Source organism: Lynx canadensis, chromosome B2 (assembly GCF_007474595.2).
Source record: "Lynx canadensis isolate LIC74 chromosome B2, mLynCan4.pri.v2, whole genome shotgun sequence".
Taxonomy (NCBI): domain Eukaryota; kingdom Metazoa; phylum Chordata; class Mammalia; order Carnivora; family Felidae; genus Lynx; species Lynx canadensis.
In genome coordinates this window covers 15,855,696-15,873,249 of record NC_044307.1, presented here as the reverse complement: position 1 = coordinate 15,873,249, position 17,554 = coordinate 15,855,696, and the positions used below count along the sequence as shown (strand labels likewise).

At 41.3% G+C, this 17,554-nt stretch overlaps 1 protein-coding gene across 5 annotated transcripts in view; it reads left to right on the top strand.

Annotated features, from left to right (window-relative positions):
* The window catches only part of PHACTR1 (phosphatase and actin regulator 1), a 567,248-nt gene that overhangs the window by 25,377 nt on the left and 524,317 nt on the right, over positions 1-17,554 (top strand). For all 5 annotated transcript variants that reach the window (XR_004343598.1, XM_030314831.2, XM_030314829.2 and 2 more), the window contains one exon: positions 11,949-12,095. Coding sequence is in view for 4 of the 5 variants with exons in the window: in XM_030314831.2 (XP_030170691.1) it covers positions 11,949-12,095 (147 nt within the window). In the remaining variant the exon portion in view is untranslated. The remainder of the gene's footprint in view (positions 1-11,948; positions 12,096-17,554) is intronic.

The window sequence follows — 17,554 nt, the reverse complement described above, 5'->3', positions numbered from 1 at the left end:
TTCTATCCAGAGAGGAATGTAAAAGTGCGTATTTAGAGGAATAGAGACAGACAGAGACAAGAGAGGAAGGGAAAGAGAATATATACATGCAAGTGTGTGTGTGCATTTGATTTTGTGTGTGTGTGTGTATATATATATATATATATATATATATATATATACACAAAAATGTTTTTTTCTAAACCATCCTAGCCCTTTATTCCTAATACTTAACTGTTCATTTCCTGAGAATAAGAATAGGATAGCCTGTTCCATAACCACGGCATAGCTGTCAACTGGAATCAATTGAACATTTATACTAAATATATATTTTCTAAGGTTTTTATTCAAATTCCAGTTAGTTAACATACAATGTAATATTAGTTTCAAGTGTATAATATAGTGATTCAACACTGCCATACAGTACCTGGTGCTCATCTCAGCAAGTACACTCTTTAATGTCTATTTGTTTTTTGAGAGAGAGAGAGAGAGAGAGAGGGAGGGAGGGAGACAGCAAGTGGGGGAGGGACAAAGAGAGAAGGAGACAGAGGATTTGAAGCAGGCTCTGCACTGACAGCAGAGAGCCCCATGCTGGCCTCAAACCCGCAAACCACAAGATCATGACCTGAGCCAAAAGCAGACGCTTAACTGACTGAGCCACCCAGGCACCCCTCGGCAAATACATGCTTTAATCCCCGTCACCTACTTTTTAACCCATCCCCCCACCCATCTCCCCTCTGGTAACCATCAGGTTGTTCTCTATAGCTAAGAGTCTCTTTCTTGGTTTGCCTTTCTTTCTTGCCCTCCCCCTTTGCTCATTTGTTTTGTTTCTTAAATTTACATATAAGTGAAATCATATGGTATTTGTCTTTCTCTGGCTGACTTATTCCACTTAGCGTTATACACTCTAGCCCCATCCATGTCATTGCAAATGGCAAGATTTCATTCCTTTTTATGGCTGAATAACATTCTGTTGTATATTGTACAGATTCCAGTCTAGGGTCAGATATCTTTCACCTCCTTTTATCTGGAAGTTTTCAAAGCCTTAATTTGCCTTTTAGAACATCAGTATTTTTTAAAAATACAGTTTCCCCGTCCCCTTTTTAGTAAACGCTTCCTACTTTTGAGGTTTCTGATACATCCTCGTTGTTCTACTCAGGTGATGCATTCTAGGCGGGAACACTCCAAGGGTAATTGTATGTTCTCCACTCAGTGTCTATTTATATACACCACATCTTCCTTATCCACTCATTAGTCAATGGACACTTGGGCTGTTTCCATAATTCGGCTATTGTAGATAATGCTGCTATAAACATTGGGATACATGTGTTCCTTTGAATTAGTATTTTTGCATTCTTTGGGTAAATACCTAGTAGTGCAATTGCTGGATCATAGGGTAGCATATTTTTAGCTTTTTAGGAACCTCCATACTGCTTTCCAGAGTGGCTGCACCAGTTTGCATTTTCACCACCAGTGCGCGAGGGTTCCCTTTTCTCTGCATCCTCGTCCGCCCCTGTTGTTTCTTGTGTTGTTGGTTTTAGACAACAAAATATCCCCCTAGACTTAGCATTTTGACAGGTGTGAGGTCGAGGCAATATCTCATTGTTTTGATTTGTATTTCCCTGATGATCGGTGATGTTGAGCATCTTTTCATGTGTCTGTTGGCCATGTGTGTGTCTTCTTGGAAAAATATTTCTTCATGTTTTAATTGGATTATTCACTTTTTGGGTGGTGAGTTTCATAAATTGTTTATATATTTTGGATACTAACCTTTATCAGACATGTCATTTGCAAATATCTTCTCCCAGCCTGTAGGTTGCCTTTTCGTTTTGTCAATTGTTTCCTTCACTGTGCAAAAGATTTTTATTTTGATGAAGTCCCAGTAGTTGGGTTTTGCTTTTGTTTCCCTTGCCTCAGGAGACAAATCTAGAAAGAAGCTGCTATGGCCAATGTCAAAGAGGTTACTACTGCTTGTGTTCTCCTCTAGGATTTTGATGGATACAGGTCTCACATTTAGATCTTTAATCCATTTTGAATTTATTTTTGTGTAGACTGTAAGAAAGTGATCCAGTTTCATTCTTTGGCATGTGGCTGTCCAGTTTTCCCAACACCTTTTGTTGAAGAGACTATCTTTTCCCCATTGGATAGCCATTCCAGCTTTGTCAAAGATTAATTGACCATATACTTGTGGGTTCTCTTCTGGGTTTTCTATTCTGTTCTATTGATCCGTGTGTCTATTTGTGTGCCAGTACCATACTGTTTTGATCACTACAGCTTTGTAATATAACTTGAAGTCTAGAATTGTGATGCCGCTGGCTTTGCTTTTCTTGTTCAAGGTTGCTTTGGCTATTTGGGGTCTTTTACAGTTCCATACAAATTTTAGGATTGTTCTGGCTCTGTGAAAAATGTCGTTGGTATTTTGATAGGGATTACACTGAATGAAGAGATCGCTTTGGGTAGTATAGACATTTTAATGATATTTGTTCTTCCGATCAATGAGCATAGAATGTCTTTCCATTTGTTTGTATCATCTTCAATTTCTTTTACCAGTGTTTTATAGTTTTCAGAATACAGGTCTTTGACCTCTTTAACATTGATACTTTAATCTGCTCTTTGAATTTCAGTTTTCTCAGTTGATCCCAGAATGTCCTTTACAGCACTTTTCCTCTGCAAGACAGGTATAGTCTAGAGTCAGTTCAGTCTAAGATCTAACTCCAGTACAGATTCCAGTCTAGGGTCAGATATCTTTCACCTCCTTTTATCTGGAAGTTTTCAAAGCCTTAATTTGCCTTTTAGAACATCAGTATTTTTAAAAAATACAGTTCCCCCGTCCCCTTTTTAATAAACGCTTCCTACTTTTGAGGTTCCTGATACATCCTCGTTGTTCTACTCAGGTGATGCATTCTAGGCGGGAACACTCCAAGGGTAATTGTATGTTCTCTACTCAATGTCTATCTGTCTCCCATTGGTGATGGTAACTTTGCCCAGTCAAGGTGGTTTCCCATTTCTCCCTAGGAACTAATAAGTCTGTGGGGAGAAACTTTCAGATCATGAAAATATCCTGCTCATCGTCAAAATTTCCACCGAGACTTAGCGTTACCGGTCCTTGCTTGATCTTTATTACAATGGCTGCAAAATGATGATTTTGTAACTTTTCCACTTTTTCCACATTGACGCATTAGCTCTCTGCATTCCACTGGAAACAAGAGCCCTCCCCTTTCCTGAATTAACTTGTTTGGTTATTTACCCAATTCGTATCAGTTTTATCCACTTACATATTTATTAGTAGGACTCGTGAATACCCGTTATTAACAATGTATCATTCATTAGTGGACTTAAGTATTTTTTGTGCTCCAGTCATTCCAGATTTGACCGGGGCAACTCCTTTCAGGCTGGCTTCTGTGTTCTTATGACATACCCCTTAATTTGGGGGAATGCTGCCTTGTTTCCGGCATAACAAGAAGCCTACTTTCATCATTCTTTCATTGTTCCTCATCTGCATTTTCAATCTAGCTATTTGTTGTTGTGTTTAATGCAGCACAGAAGGCTGGGAACAGAATACTTAAAGAGATCATGGTTGTAAAAGATAGATATGATGATATCCCAAAACTAAGACTGAGACAGAAAAAAAAAAAACTCCTACGGAATTGGGGGGTAGTGGAATGTTGATCTTCACCAAGATGGCCCAAGTCATTAGGAACCTATTTTAATTAATCAGATCAAAATTAATTGTCATAATAGTGTGGTTTTGTAAATATTTGGTACTCAAAGGCAAGGATTATCACATTTATTTGTGCGTATTAATAAGCTGGAAGCATTTTAACTTTCAAAAAGAGCTTGTGCATTTATTTTTAAATTGATAATAGTTGGTGCCAAATAACTACACTACTCCACATTCTATCATATTCTCCGGGATATATTTGTTTATATAATAATGTATAAGTTTTATTTCTAAACGTATAGTAAATTTTTACTAAAGCAAGCATAATTTTGTAAGCTGAAAGCTTTCAAAGATTTATTTTTACTGGTATATAATATATATAGTGATATGCACAAATATGAAATGTATAATTTGATGAACTTTTACAAAAGTAATTACCTTTTCTAAAAGATATAATCACCACTCAAATCAAGATATAGACTCTTGCCTACATCCCAAAATGTTCCTTTGTGCCCCCTCCAAGAATTATCTTTTTAATTAACCTCCTATTACTGTATATTCGCTTTCTTTCTTTTTTTTTTTTCAAACTTCACATAAATGGAATACATACGTAATCGTACAACATATACTTTTTTAGGTCTGGCTTCTTTTGTTCAACATTATGCCTATGAGATTCATCTATCTTGTTGCTTCTAGTGATAGTTTGTTCTTTCTTCATTTCCATAATGTATGACATTGTAATGAAGATACTCCACTCAGTTTTGTACATTTTTCTGTTGATGGCCATTTGGGTGTCTTCAGTTTCGGGCCATTATGAATACATCTGTTATGGACCTGCTTGTTTGGGTCATAGAGTATTTGTGTGCATATTTGAGTATATGTTTATGTATACTGTGTGTGTAAACAGCTTTCCAGAGTGGTTTTACAAGTTCACATTCCCACCAGCTTTCATGAGAGCTCTAATTCTTCCACATCCTCACCAATTTGGCATTGGATGACTTTTAAGTTTTACCCAAATCGGTGGATGTGTAATGATATCTCATTGAGGTTTCTATTTGAATTTACCTCTAAGTAAGGATTCTGAGCATTTTTTCTTATGCTTACTGGCCATTTGGATTTTCTTGTGGGTGAAGGGTCTATTCAAGTCTCTTGTCCATTTTTTTTTAAAGATATTGAATTGTCTGTCTTTTCATTCTTGTTTTAGAAGTTCTTTATATATTCTGGTTACTAGTCCTTTGTTGTATATAAAACTGAAAATATCTTCTCCCAGTCTGTGGCTTGTCTTTCCATTCTCCTACTGATGTCTTCTCTTTATTTTTTTAAAGATTTTATTTTTCAGGTAATCTCCACACTCAATGTAGGGTTTGAACTCACAACCCCAAAGTCAAGAGTTGCATGCTCCACCAAGTGAGTCAGCCAGGCACCTCTGTCTTTTCTTTAATTAAGAAGAATGCATGTAGTTTATTTGTGCTAAGCTATTGAATATGTGTGCATACACATGTTTGTAGTATTCTCTTATTATCCTTTTAATAGATATAGGATCTATAATGATTACCCCAGTTTGATTTCTGATAATAGTAATTTGTATCTTCTCTATTTTTATCACTGCTAGGCTTGCTAGAAGTTAATCAATTTTATCAATTTTTTTTGAAGAATGAGCTTTTTGTTTCATTTACTTTTTTATTGTTTTCATGTTTTCAATTTCAGTGACTTATGCTCTTATCTTTATTAGTTCTTTCCTTCTACTCACTTTAGATTTACTTTCCTCTTCTTTTTCTAAGTTCTTAAGGTAGGATTATTGACTTGAGACTTTTCCTCTTCTCTAATGTAAATATTTAGTGCTCTAAATTCCCCTATCAGCACTGTTTTCGCTGCATATCCCACATCTTTTGGTATGCTGTATTCTTAATTGTATCTTGTGATGAACAAAATTTCTTAATTTTTAAAAAATTTTTTTTTAACATTTATTAATTTTTGAGACAGAGAGAGACAGAGCATGAACGGGGGAGGGGCAGAGAGAGAGGGAGACACAGAACCGGAAGCAGGCTCCAGGCTCTGAGCCATCAGCCCAGAGCCCTACGTGGGGCTCGAACTCACGGTCCCTGAGATCGTGACCTGAGCTGAAGTCGGATGCTTAACCGACTGAGCCACCCAGGCGCCCCCCAAATTTCTTAATTTTAATAGCGTCAACATGCCTGTTTGTTCTTTTATGGTTAGTGCTTTTCATGTCCTATTTAAAAATCTTTGCTGAAGTCATAAAATATTCTATGAAAAAATTTTCTTCTAGAAACTTTGTTGTTTACCTTTCACATTTAGGTCCATGATCCACTTGAAATTGAATTTGTATGGTGTGAGATAGGGATCAAGGTTTGTTTTCTTCCACCATGTGAATATCCAAGTATTCAAGCACTATGTATTGAAAAATCCATCTTTACCCTATAATACTGCAGTGGGGCTCTTGTCATAATCAGGGAACTGTTTATCTCTGGGTCCATTTTAAAATTCTCTGTTCTCTTCCATTTGTCTAATTATCTTATTTTGTTTTTGAATTCTATATCTTTATAATAAGTCTTGATATCTTCTACTGCAAATCCCCCACAGCTATTTTCTTTGTCATGATAAGACTAGTCTCATCCCTTTGCATTTTCATATACATTTTAGAATCAGCTTGTCAATGAAAAAAAAATGGGTTTGAACTGGAATGTCATTGAATCTATAGATCGGTTTGAAGAGACCAATGCTTTTACATAGTGTGTCTTTTAATTCATGAGCATGAGAATGGTTTAGTCATACCATTCCTCATTTATTTGGGTCTTATTAATTTCTTCCAGGAATGTTTTGTCGTTTTTCGTGTAGAGATGCTGCTCATCTTTTGTGAGATTTATTCATAAGCATTTGATGGTTTTGACACTATTGTAAATAGTTCTTTTTAAATTCCATTTTCTGATTTTGCCAGTATGTTGAAACAAAATTGGTGTTTTATACTGCCATCGTATCACTAATGTTGTCAAATGCAGGCATTATTTCTAAGAGCCTGGATTCTTATGGTTTCTATGTGTACACAATCCCAACATATTCAACTAATCACCAGTTTATTCTTGTTTTCCAATCATTATATCTTTTTAATTTCTTTCCTTTGACTTAACTCACTGCATTGACCAAGACCTCCGGTATTATTGTGAATACAAGTGGTAAGAATGGACTTAGTTAGGAGCCTTTTGAAAATCTAAGTAACGAGTTCTCATCCCCTCAAAATTCAGTAGGTCCAGGTTGGGGGCCTGGAAAATCTACACTGTAACAAGTATTCTAGGTGATATCGATGTAGGGGTGTCCTAGAAACACACTTTGAGTAATATTTTTAAAGCTTCACTCACCTAAAGAGTTTTCTTGATTAGGATGGAATATTGCTCTTTCGTTCTCCCTTCTCTTCCCACTTTTATCCTCTTCCATGCCAGTGAAGGATACACAAAATACTACTTTTCTGACCACCATATTGTTTCTCTTTTTCTGTTTCTCACGGTGGATACCACACGCACGGAAGGGTCTTCAGTGTTAAAACGTCGGCTGGTTTTAGAAAAGAAAAAGACCCTCATTCTGGGTCAGGAGTCTACTCGAAAAGAAGCAAGCTTTTTAAAAATATGTTCAAAAGTTCTTGGGGTGCCTGGGTGGCTCAGTCGGTTGGGTGGCAGACTTCGGCTCAGGTCATGATCTCGCGGTCCGTGAGTTCGAGCCCCGCGTCGGGCCCTGTGCTGACAGCTCAGAGCCTGGAGCCTGTTTCAGATTCTGTGTCTCCCTCTCTCTGACCCTCCCCCGTTCATGCTCTGTCTCTCTCTGTCTGAAAAATAAATAAACGTTAAAAAAAATTAAAAAAATATATATATTCAAAAGTTCTCGAGATCACAGTTGAATTCAGTTCTTTCTGAATACACACCCAAACCCCCACATGTGCACACGCAATCAGTCATATGGGTGTTGCCACATGATGGAAACACTATGAGGAAAAAAACCAGATTCTAAAGGATGCACAGGTGTAGAAAATAGACTTGAATCATATGAAATCACTTGAGACAAACATGGATACCATGTGGTTTCCTAAATATGATTAGTTGCAAATCAAAGGGACAATGTATTTTCTGAGATCCAGAGGTAAAATATGCCATGGATATTTATGGAAAGGAGATAGAAAAATAGCTGCAAATATCCTAGAGTATTAGAGCCAGGCAGGGCCTTAAGATCACGTTATCTGACTCTGGTATTTTTCAAGCTGAAGTGACTGAGATCCATTTTGGTAGAGTGAGTGATGTCCAGTGTTGTCTGGTGAGATGCACAGAACCCAGCGTCCCGGATCCCCACCACAGTGCTTCTTCCCTTATGTCACTCAGGTAGTTTATGAGAAGAGATCATGTCTATGAAAGGAATCCCAGAGAAACAAGAAGGGACAAACCCACGAAAGCGAGTCCTCAGACCGGATAAGAGGGAGATCCGTGAAATGGAATTGATTTTGTAAGCGAATTGTACGAAAGAGGTGCGAAAAGAGGCGACGTGAACAGAGAATGGGAAAACCTAGACGAGAGAAAGGAGACAGTACACTGGGGAAGTCCAAAACTGGAAGATAAAACTATGCTAAAAGGGATGTCTGGGTGGCTCGGTCGGTTAAGGGTCTGACTTTGGCTCAGGTCATGATCACACTGTTTGTGGGTTTGAGACCATCCTGGGGCTCTGTGCTGACATCGGGGAGCCTGGAGCCTGCTTCAGATGCTGTGTCTCCTCTCTCTGCCCCTCCCCCACTCACACTCTGTCTCTCACTGCCTCTCAAAAATAAATAAACATTAAAAAAATTAAAAATATGATAAAATAATTCAAGAACATGTAGGTAGACATAGTATTTTTATGTCATTTTTATCAAAAGTAGGTCTAGCGAGAATTATTTCAATCATAAAATGACCATAATAAAATCTTATGAAAGTACACTTAGACTCCTTTAAAGAAAGGTATACCTCAAGTAGTAGCAATGTTAAGCTCTTAATCTCTTAAAATGTCAAAAGAAGAAGATATAGTAATCCAAAGATGTACTTTCTATATTAAGAAACATTAAATGTAAAATCAAAGAAACACAGGGAAAGCTAAGGCTAGGTATTACTGCAAATGGCTTTATTGTTTTTTTTTTTTAATATTTAAAAAAAATTTTTTAATGTTTATTATTTTTGAGACAGAGAGAGACAAAGCATGAACGGGGGAGGGGCAGAGAGAGAGGGAGACACAGAATCGGAAGCAGGCTCCAGGCTCCGAGCCATCAGCCCAGAGCCTGACGCGGGGCTCGAACTCACGGACCGCGAGATCGTGACCTGAGCTGAAGTTGGACACCCAACCGACTGAGCCACCCAGACGCCCCATAATTTTTAAGTGTTTATTTATTTATGTTGAGAGAGAGAGAGAGCAGGGAAAGGGCAGCGAGAGAGAGAGAGAGGAAGAGAGAGAATCCCAAGCAGGCTCCATACCCAGGCATGAAGTCCGACACAGGGCGTGATCTCACAACCATGAGATCGTGACTTGAGCCAAAATCAAGAGTCCAACGCTCAACCGCCTAAGCCACCCAGGCACCCCAGGTTTTTTTTTTTCCAAAGACACGGCTGATGAATGAAAATATAAGGGGGTGGAGAATCCCAAATATTTTGAACAATTAGTGGCACTGCCTTCATTCAAGAGAGGTAGAGTTTACACAGTGTTCAGAATTGTTGGCATTTATTTCCTTACGTTTCCACTTCCTTAAGAGCCTGAACCTAAATGTCACAATCATAATATTGGTTTGCAGTCTGTCCAGCCATTGAAAAGCACTCACCTTCATGGTTCATTTGGTGAGCCAAATACCCTCGTTGTGTCTCCTGAGAGAGGAAGTATCCATTTTGAATCTATGTTTAACAGAGATAAGCGGGCCATAATAATTAGGCAAATGTCATAGAAAAGTGAATTTTAAATGTGGCTAGTCAACCAAATGTATGTACTTAGCAAATCGATACACTGGTTAAGGGCACAGGATTTAAAAATCGGGCAGACAAGGATTTGATTCCCAAATTCAGCTACTCATCACTCATGTAACGACTCCTTCTTTCTCTTCTCTCCTTCTCTCTCCCTTTCTTCCTCTCCTCCTTTCTTTTATTAAAAAAAAAAATCTATTTAGCATTTACTATGTCCTATGCCAAAGGCTAGTGGGCCAGTTATCTGACATTCCTGAGGGAGAACATGCGAAGTTTACAGGGAAGAAATTTGTGGTGTGTGGCCCAAGCCAAGACAGAAATGCAGAAATGAGCCAGACTCGCTGGGAGAAATCTGGGCAGACTGGAATGAACAATGGGAGACAAGTTTGGAAAAACATATTAGAGTCAGGTTGTGAACGGCCTTGAATGCCGGGATGAGCAATCTCAAATTAACATTGCAGATACTTGGAGAACAATCAGAAATTGAGTGATTCAGGAGGAAGCCTGGTACTGAAAGCCAATGGAGGAGACTGGTTCAAAAGAATAGTTTACTACACGCTTCAGAGAAGGCAAGACAGAAATGGATTTAACTGTTAGAAGGACACAATGACCTTTAAAATAGCTTTGCTTGCATGGCGGGGGTGGGGGGGGGGGGGGGGTAGGAACCAGCAGTGGGGATGACAGAGGGGGTTGAGGGTGAAGAAACGGAGCCTGTGGGGCAAAAGTTCCCCGGGGGGTGAAGCAGAAGGGGAAGGAAGTAGTGTGGTAGGGAAGCAGTGAGGCCAAGGGCAGATATATTTTTCCCCAGGTGAAGAGTGGGAAGTCATGTGGGAAGTCACTCCATGTGACTTCACTCCATGAAGTCCCACTCCGTGTGGGAAGTCAAAAACCCTGTGGAGAGACTGAAGATTCTAGAGCGTAAGAGCAGGAGATGAGAGTTCATGAGAGTTCCCACTGACCCCTGAAGTGCAGAGGGAAGTCTTGCAGAGACGGGGCAGCGTTTCTTCCTCTGAGATTGAAGGGTATGACTTGACATTGAGATTTCCTTTGTAGCCAGGAGAGAATCAAGGCAGCATTTATCTGTGTACTCCAGGTGAGCTCTTGCTAGAAAGATGAGTGGCAACATCGGGCCACAAAAAAGACCAAGTGACCGAGGCTGTAGAAAGGCAGACATCAAAGGGTGTAGCCCATCAATAGATTCAGCAGGAGCATCAGACCATTTTCAGTCACACTCCAGAAACCTTTCTACTTCCTTCCGTGCTGGGTAACGTGGGAAGTTTGCAGTGCAAACTTTCAAAGAAATGTAGCCTGTCCTTGATCTTTACCTCTCCTTCAAAAACAATGGCACTGGGTTACAGAGACTGTGGGTCCAATGTGAAGGTGACTCTTTGTCCTCTAAGTCACCACATGAAGAGAGTGTTGAAGGTTAAAATGAATAGGTACTTACGTGGACACAAGCACGTCCTAGAAGTTAGTGGCTGTCAAAGAGGGTCCCTCAATTCTGGGTGGGTATGCCTGGTCTACATTCACAGTCCCAACTCTGGAAACTTTACTGCCAAAGTGCTCCCAAACTTGTACAGACTTTTCGTCTCCCTCCACATCTAGGGTTCAGTGGGGCTGGTGAGAAAGCTTCTGAGGATTGCAGACCAGGTTGCATCTTTATTTGAGCTCCGGGTTGGGAAAGGGGGAGCAGAGGGGTGTCCTGGGGGCAGTGCCCTCCTCCATGACCCCCCCCCCAGGCTTGCACCCCAACGGTAGTAATTCCATCCACACAAGGAAAGCCGAAGTTGGTGTGTCTGGCCAGGCATCCTCAGTCTAGAGAACGCTGTGGGTTAAGGAGACCCTAGCGTGCACTTCAAGAGCAGAGTAAGTGCGTTTGGCGGGAGAGGGCACAGTGCTGACTGGGCATCTTTGCTTTGGAGCCTTCCTTTTCGCATCGGCCTGTCTGTGCCAACAGCTGAGAACCGGGGCTGCGGGCAGAGGCGGGGTGTCAGTCCGGGAACACTGACCCATTGGCCCTGTGGCTGCAAGAGGAGTTAGGGGAGCCCTGGGCGCAAGCCAGGGATAGAGAGCCTGATCTCTGCTCCAGTCCACGAATCCTTAACGGATTTTCTTTCTCTCCCTTCACCCTTTTCTCTCCTTTGCTCTCTTTCTTTCTCTCTCCCTCTTTTTTTTCCTCTTTCCCCTCTTTTCCCCCTCCCTCCCCGTCCCGTTCCCTTCCTCTCCCCTCCCCCTCTCCCCTCCCCCTCCCCGTGCGTGAGCCTCTTCCTTTCCCCTCCTCCCCTTTTCCGCCTCTCTCTCCCTCTCTCTCTCCGTCTCCTTCTCCCTCTCAGCTCGCCGGGCGACCCTGCTCCTGCCTCCCACATTAATGGCGGCATCTTCGGAGGATGATATAGACCGGCGGCCCATCAGAAGAGTCCGCTCCAAGAGCGACACGCCGTACCTCGCCGAAGCCAGGATCTCCTTCAACCTAGGGGCAGGTAGGGACGACCCTCTCGCCTCGCTCTCTCCCCCACCCTGCTTCCTCGCCTCCCTTCCCTCCACGCCGGCTGGCTCAGCCCCCTGCCCCTCCTGGGGTGTCCCCCTCCCGGCGGGGTCCTCCCTCCCGCCCCCCTCCCTACCCAGCCGGACGCCGGGCTCGCTCACTCGCTCTTTGTGTCGCCGGTTTGCGGAGGGGTGTGTGTGTGTGTGTGTGTGTGTGTGTGTGTGCGCGCGCGCGCGCGTGTGTTGCAGAGGTGGGGGAGGGTAGTGCGTGGAGCTCTACATCCGCCCTGGAGTCACACGCGGGCTTCCCCTTTCCATAAGGAGAAGAAAGTGTTGTCAGTGATAACAATGATCATAGGAATAACCCAGAGCTGGATCGGGCTTCGAGTGCGCTGGCTGTGGGCGGAGGGTCTGGCAAGGTTCTGCCGGGGAGGTGTGCTGGCAGGGCTCCTACAGGGTGGAACTTGTTGGTGACATTCGGGCTGGTGATTTTGCTGGGCTGATGCCACTGCTGCGGTGTTGGAGGGGTGAGAGGGTGTGGGGTTGACAGCTACCGACGGGACCTTATCTTCCCACCGCGCAGTTGGAGAGCAACCCAAAGGATGATAATAATAATAATAATAATAACATGGTCTGTTGGATACATGTTAGGTGATCTGATTCTGTCACTGGTACTGGTGCTCAAAGTGGTCCAGATGGAATTAAGTGAAAAGGGCAACTGAGGTAGAGGAGGGAGGGAGGAGGGTAAAGAGGGAGGGAGGAAGGGGTCATGGGAGGGAGGGGGAAAAGAAGAAAGAGGGAGAGGAAGGGAGGGAGGGAAGAAGAAAGGAAGGGGCAATAGAGAGGACTGAGGGATCCAGAGAGTCAACATGCTTCAGTTGAGAGACCTCTCAGGCTTACTTGATGAGAAGCGCCCAGTGTCAGCTGTCCCCACTGCTGCTGCTTCTCCGGATTCATAGGCAGACATCACCCCTGTTAGTAGCAGATGGTCACCATCATCGGGAAGAAGTTGTTCAACAATAACTTCATAGTGCTGCCTTTTCTGAATGACTCCTAAGCCGCCACCCCAGCTGTGTCTCTTCGTTTTTAGAGTCCCTCAGTGTTCTAGCAAATCCATTGCAAAAAGAGTGAGGGAATTTTCCTGAACACTATCCCTCGAAATAAGTTTAAAAACCAGATAATACCTTTTTCTTTAGGAAACTAAATCCTTGAAAATGGAACTGAATGAAAGTATGTTGTGTGCATGTGTGGGAGCAAAGAGAACCTTCACATGATGAGTATTTTATACACTATTGAGAAGTTTGGACAAAAGAGAAAAAACTCTGAATAGAGAAACAAGACGTGTTGGCTAAGGAACCATATCTTCATGACTAGAAGGGTAACTGAAAGGATCAGAGCAGCCAACTTGGTTGGAGGGTTATATTTTCCTGTCTTGGTGATTTGGGTTTTTAATCGTATGTTTTCTTGTCACTCCTAAAATGTTTTCCTCTGGATTTAGTGCTGGGGAAATGAGGACTTTATTGGGAGAAGCTTTGGCAATCTTTGTGGCGTGCTGTGTAGCCTGTGGTCTCACTTTGGAACTGTTAATCCTTGATTCAGGATTCAGGATATGGTTGTGAGGGGTCTTCAGAAGGACAGAGAAGAGTTTCTTTTATGACTGAGATTGTTTTCTTGCTGAGTGATTTCAGAAATTGTACCACTGACCCCTTTGCTACCAAATTCTGGTACATTCCCTGAGTGTCTTTGTCTCAGCACAGGAGAGGAAAGGGCTAGAGCGGCAGTTAGTAAAGGTTATTTACCTTGTTTTACTTTTAACAACCAAACAATAAAATAGAACACTAAAAGAAGGCTTCGAGTTCCAGCTACTACTGAGAGAGTTGAGCCATTTCGCCACCAGATTACACCCAGTGACTTGCCATCTTTTATTCTGGTTAAATTTCTCTGGAGGCCAGTTAAAAGATTGGACTTTTCAGACAAGACTTGTCTGTCTTTTCTCTGGAAATAAACAAGCCCAGCAAGGTCCCAGTCTCTTCTATATGCCCCTTAGAATCTCCCTGAAAGCAAAATCAAGAGGGACACCAGCAAGAAAGAGAAAGTGTATCCGGAGGATGTTGGTAGAGAAGGGAGAGCAGTCGCAGTGGACGGTGTTCTGCAGATAGGGGAGCTGTCCTCCCTCGGTGGTGCTGAAACGAAGGACTGTGTGACAGAGAGGTGACTATAAACAAGACAGCGGAGGGAGGGGTGCCCAGTCCCTCCCAGTGATGGAATCCCAGGGAAAACTCAGGAGATCTAGTCACCAAAAACTTTTCTATCCCTGCCCACCTACATTTGCCGCCTGTTTACTACGCCTCACACCTACTGCTCCACTGCTCAAATCAGGCAGTTCTGCTCTAATTTTGCGCAGGCTGTTCACTCCTGGCGCTTTGTTTATTTTCCAGCTGGTTTCTGGTTGCTTTCCTGACATAGTAAGATCTACTCACAGATGTGCCTTTCCCCCGCGTTTAAAAGTAATTGTAACCCCTGGTTTAAAAAGCAAACAGCCTTGTTTATCTCCTTGAGCAGCAAGTTGTAATTAAACTATTAGTGTCGTTATCAGCGTTGCTGAACAGAGGAGTCTGCACGCTTCGGGTAAATTACATAATTTGGGCATGGAGAGAACTTTGTCTCGTAACAATTTATAAACAATTAAGCAAGGAAGATTTCGTTTGCCCTTTATTCCCACTCTTCTTCTACCCCCCAGTCACTTAGTGTTTATTCTTTCCAGAGAAATCCTTTCTTGGTTTAAACCATTTATGTTTAATATTTGCTTTCTCACACCCACTCATTATATAGAAGTACATGTTTAATATTTTACAGGTTTAGTAATGCTTCATGGAATAAATATACAGATGTTCATTTTATTTGGATATCACGAAATCATTTTGGGCACCAACTCCCTTCAGCTAACCTGTATAGTTGCCAAATAATGTGTACTGGGCATTTTGAATACTAATTAAATACTTATGCATCCTTTCAACTACATCCTGTCCCTGAGGGCACTTAATAATATCATTTCAGAAATAACTCCGCAGCTTGAGTGAAGGCTATACTCCTTCACCTACCAGTCCCAAGTCAGTCAAAGAATAGCACCAAAATGTGGGTCTTTCATCACTTTATGAAGATGCAAACTCCAAGTTGCAGCATAAACTGACAGAGTATAGAATCGGGATTTTCTGAACCGTGACTTCCATTCTTCTCAAAGAGACCCTTTTGTTGGTTTTTAACTTCTATTCAGCACTTAGTATATTATGCTAACAGTGATAATGGTTATTTGCTGATGGTAGAGAAAATTAAGCCAATGTATTTGCTGAAACTTACACAGACACATCAGACCTCATTTAAAACATTGAAAGAGGGTTTTTTTTTTCCCTGAGAAATTAAAATGTGTTATAAGGACATCGTGTAACAGAAGAGTATGTTCACACTATTAGTAGCAAGTGTTTCTAATTGTGTTCTCACTTAGTAATGAACATCATTGACATTTAGCTTGTGAGAACTTACCCTGCCTTATGAGGTCATGCATTCACTGCATTGAAGTGGGTGCCCTGAAGAGTTGCAGCCTGTCTGGAGGATGTTTTCCTATAGGCTAGTGTGTTTTATTTATCTTTATATTGACAGTATGTAGAAGGGTATTTGGTACCTACAGGGTGCTGAAACTGAAAAGTTCTCGGCAGTTACACGCTGAAATGAGTGGAAATGTTGTGGTAAATAAAAAGTTGAGCCCATCTAAAATTTCTTAAAGGCGTGTCAAAAGCAGGAAAGCTAGTCACGCTGATGATTTAGGATTGTTTAAACCCCAAAACCAATATTGGGCCACTCTTGAGAAAAACTAAGTACTTCTCTAATCATAAGGACATTTAACCTTTGTTGACATTTCGGAATTGCTTTTTGCGTGGAGTAGATTTTAAGCTAATGGCATGGTCAGCTTCAGAATGCCCGTCGTCCTTGGGACTTCAAGATTAGTTTTTGTTTCTGATGTAAACCAAGGAGATTTATTTCTGATTTCTGTTGGTCTTCTCCACTCTTCCAGGCACAGAGGATAATGGCAGTCACAATTGGCTTGTTTTGGCCACCTGTAAGAATGGATGGGTCAGCCAGATTAGGGTATAACCTTGGTCTCAGGGGAATCTCTTTCTTAACTTTCTTGAGGAGGAAGATCTTTATTTCTTAGTTACAGTATGAAAATCTATGATACTGAGAAGTGACTGCCCAGAATGCGAGATCATCACTTAGCAATGAGAACTGTCCCTAGGCAAAATCGGGAATACTGTCACACTGAACCAAGGTTGTTCAACCAATGCGAAGGTCTTGGTAAGCATCTTCCTTCACTCTTTCACTGAAGAATGCCAGTGTCTCCCTCACAATGTTTTTTTGTTACTGATTTCAAAGTGAAGGTAGATCACATGGGTCTGGCTTTTATTTTGCAAGCCCCAAATCTCCTTGAAAGTACTGATTGCTTCTCACATTCAGTAGTCACAATCCAACTGGAAGGCCGTGTAGTTGACCAGAAGCCTCTATTACGGGGCCCTCTGAGGGTCTGCCCTCCTCCTTTGCTGTTCTTAAAGCTAACCAACCTGGTAATCTCATTATGTAATGCATTCAGATGGTACTGATGAAGACCACTCCAGATAATATAAATAATATAAACAAAGTAAGGGAAGGTAAATAATTAACAATATGAAGAAATAGGAAGCCCTTTGCCGTTAATATTTAACTTGACTGCTTACAATATTTTTGTTTCAACAACAATCCATACGTTTCTGAGACACCTTGAACACTAAATCTGTGTTACATGGTTAAATTTTCTTGGAATCTCTGGTCTGGGCATTATTAAATTCTTTTTAACATCTAAGGATTGCATTACTATTCTCTTACCACTAACTGATATGTTACTTATTTAGTTTGTCTGTAATTATATACATATATATATATATATATATATATATATATATATATACACATACATGTATATGTATTTAGAGAAAGAGAGAGAGATTTCATGGAAGTCCATGAAAGTGTGTTTTATGTGAAAAATATCAGAAAAACTTGATTTTAATGCATCTCTGCCTCTAAGACCAGGCACAAGACATTTAATTTTTCCAGGCTTCGTTCACTCGGCCCTTAGATGACTGATTTTGATTTTAAAATCTAGGAAGTCTCAGGGTGCCTGCGTGGCTCAGTCAGTTAAGTGTCCAACTCTTGATCTCAGCTCAGGTCATGATCTCAGGGTTTGTGGGTTTCAGCTCTACGTTGGGCTCTGTGCTGACAGTGTAGAGCCAGCTTAGGATTCTCTCTTTCTCTCTGCCCCTTCCCCACTCACATGTGCATTCTCTCTCTCTCTCTCTCTCTCTCTCTCTCTCTCTCAATCTCTCTCTCTCAAAATAAACAAATAAACATTAAAAATAAAGAAAAAATC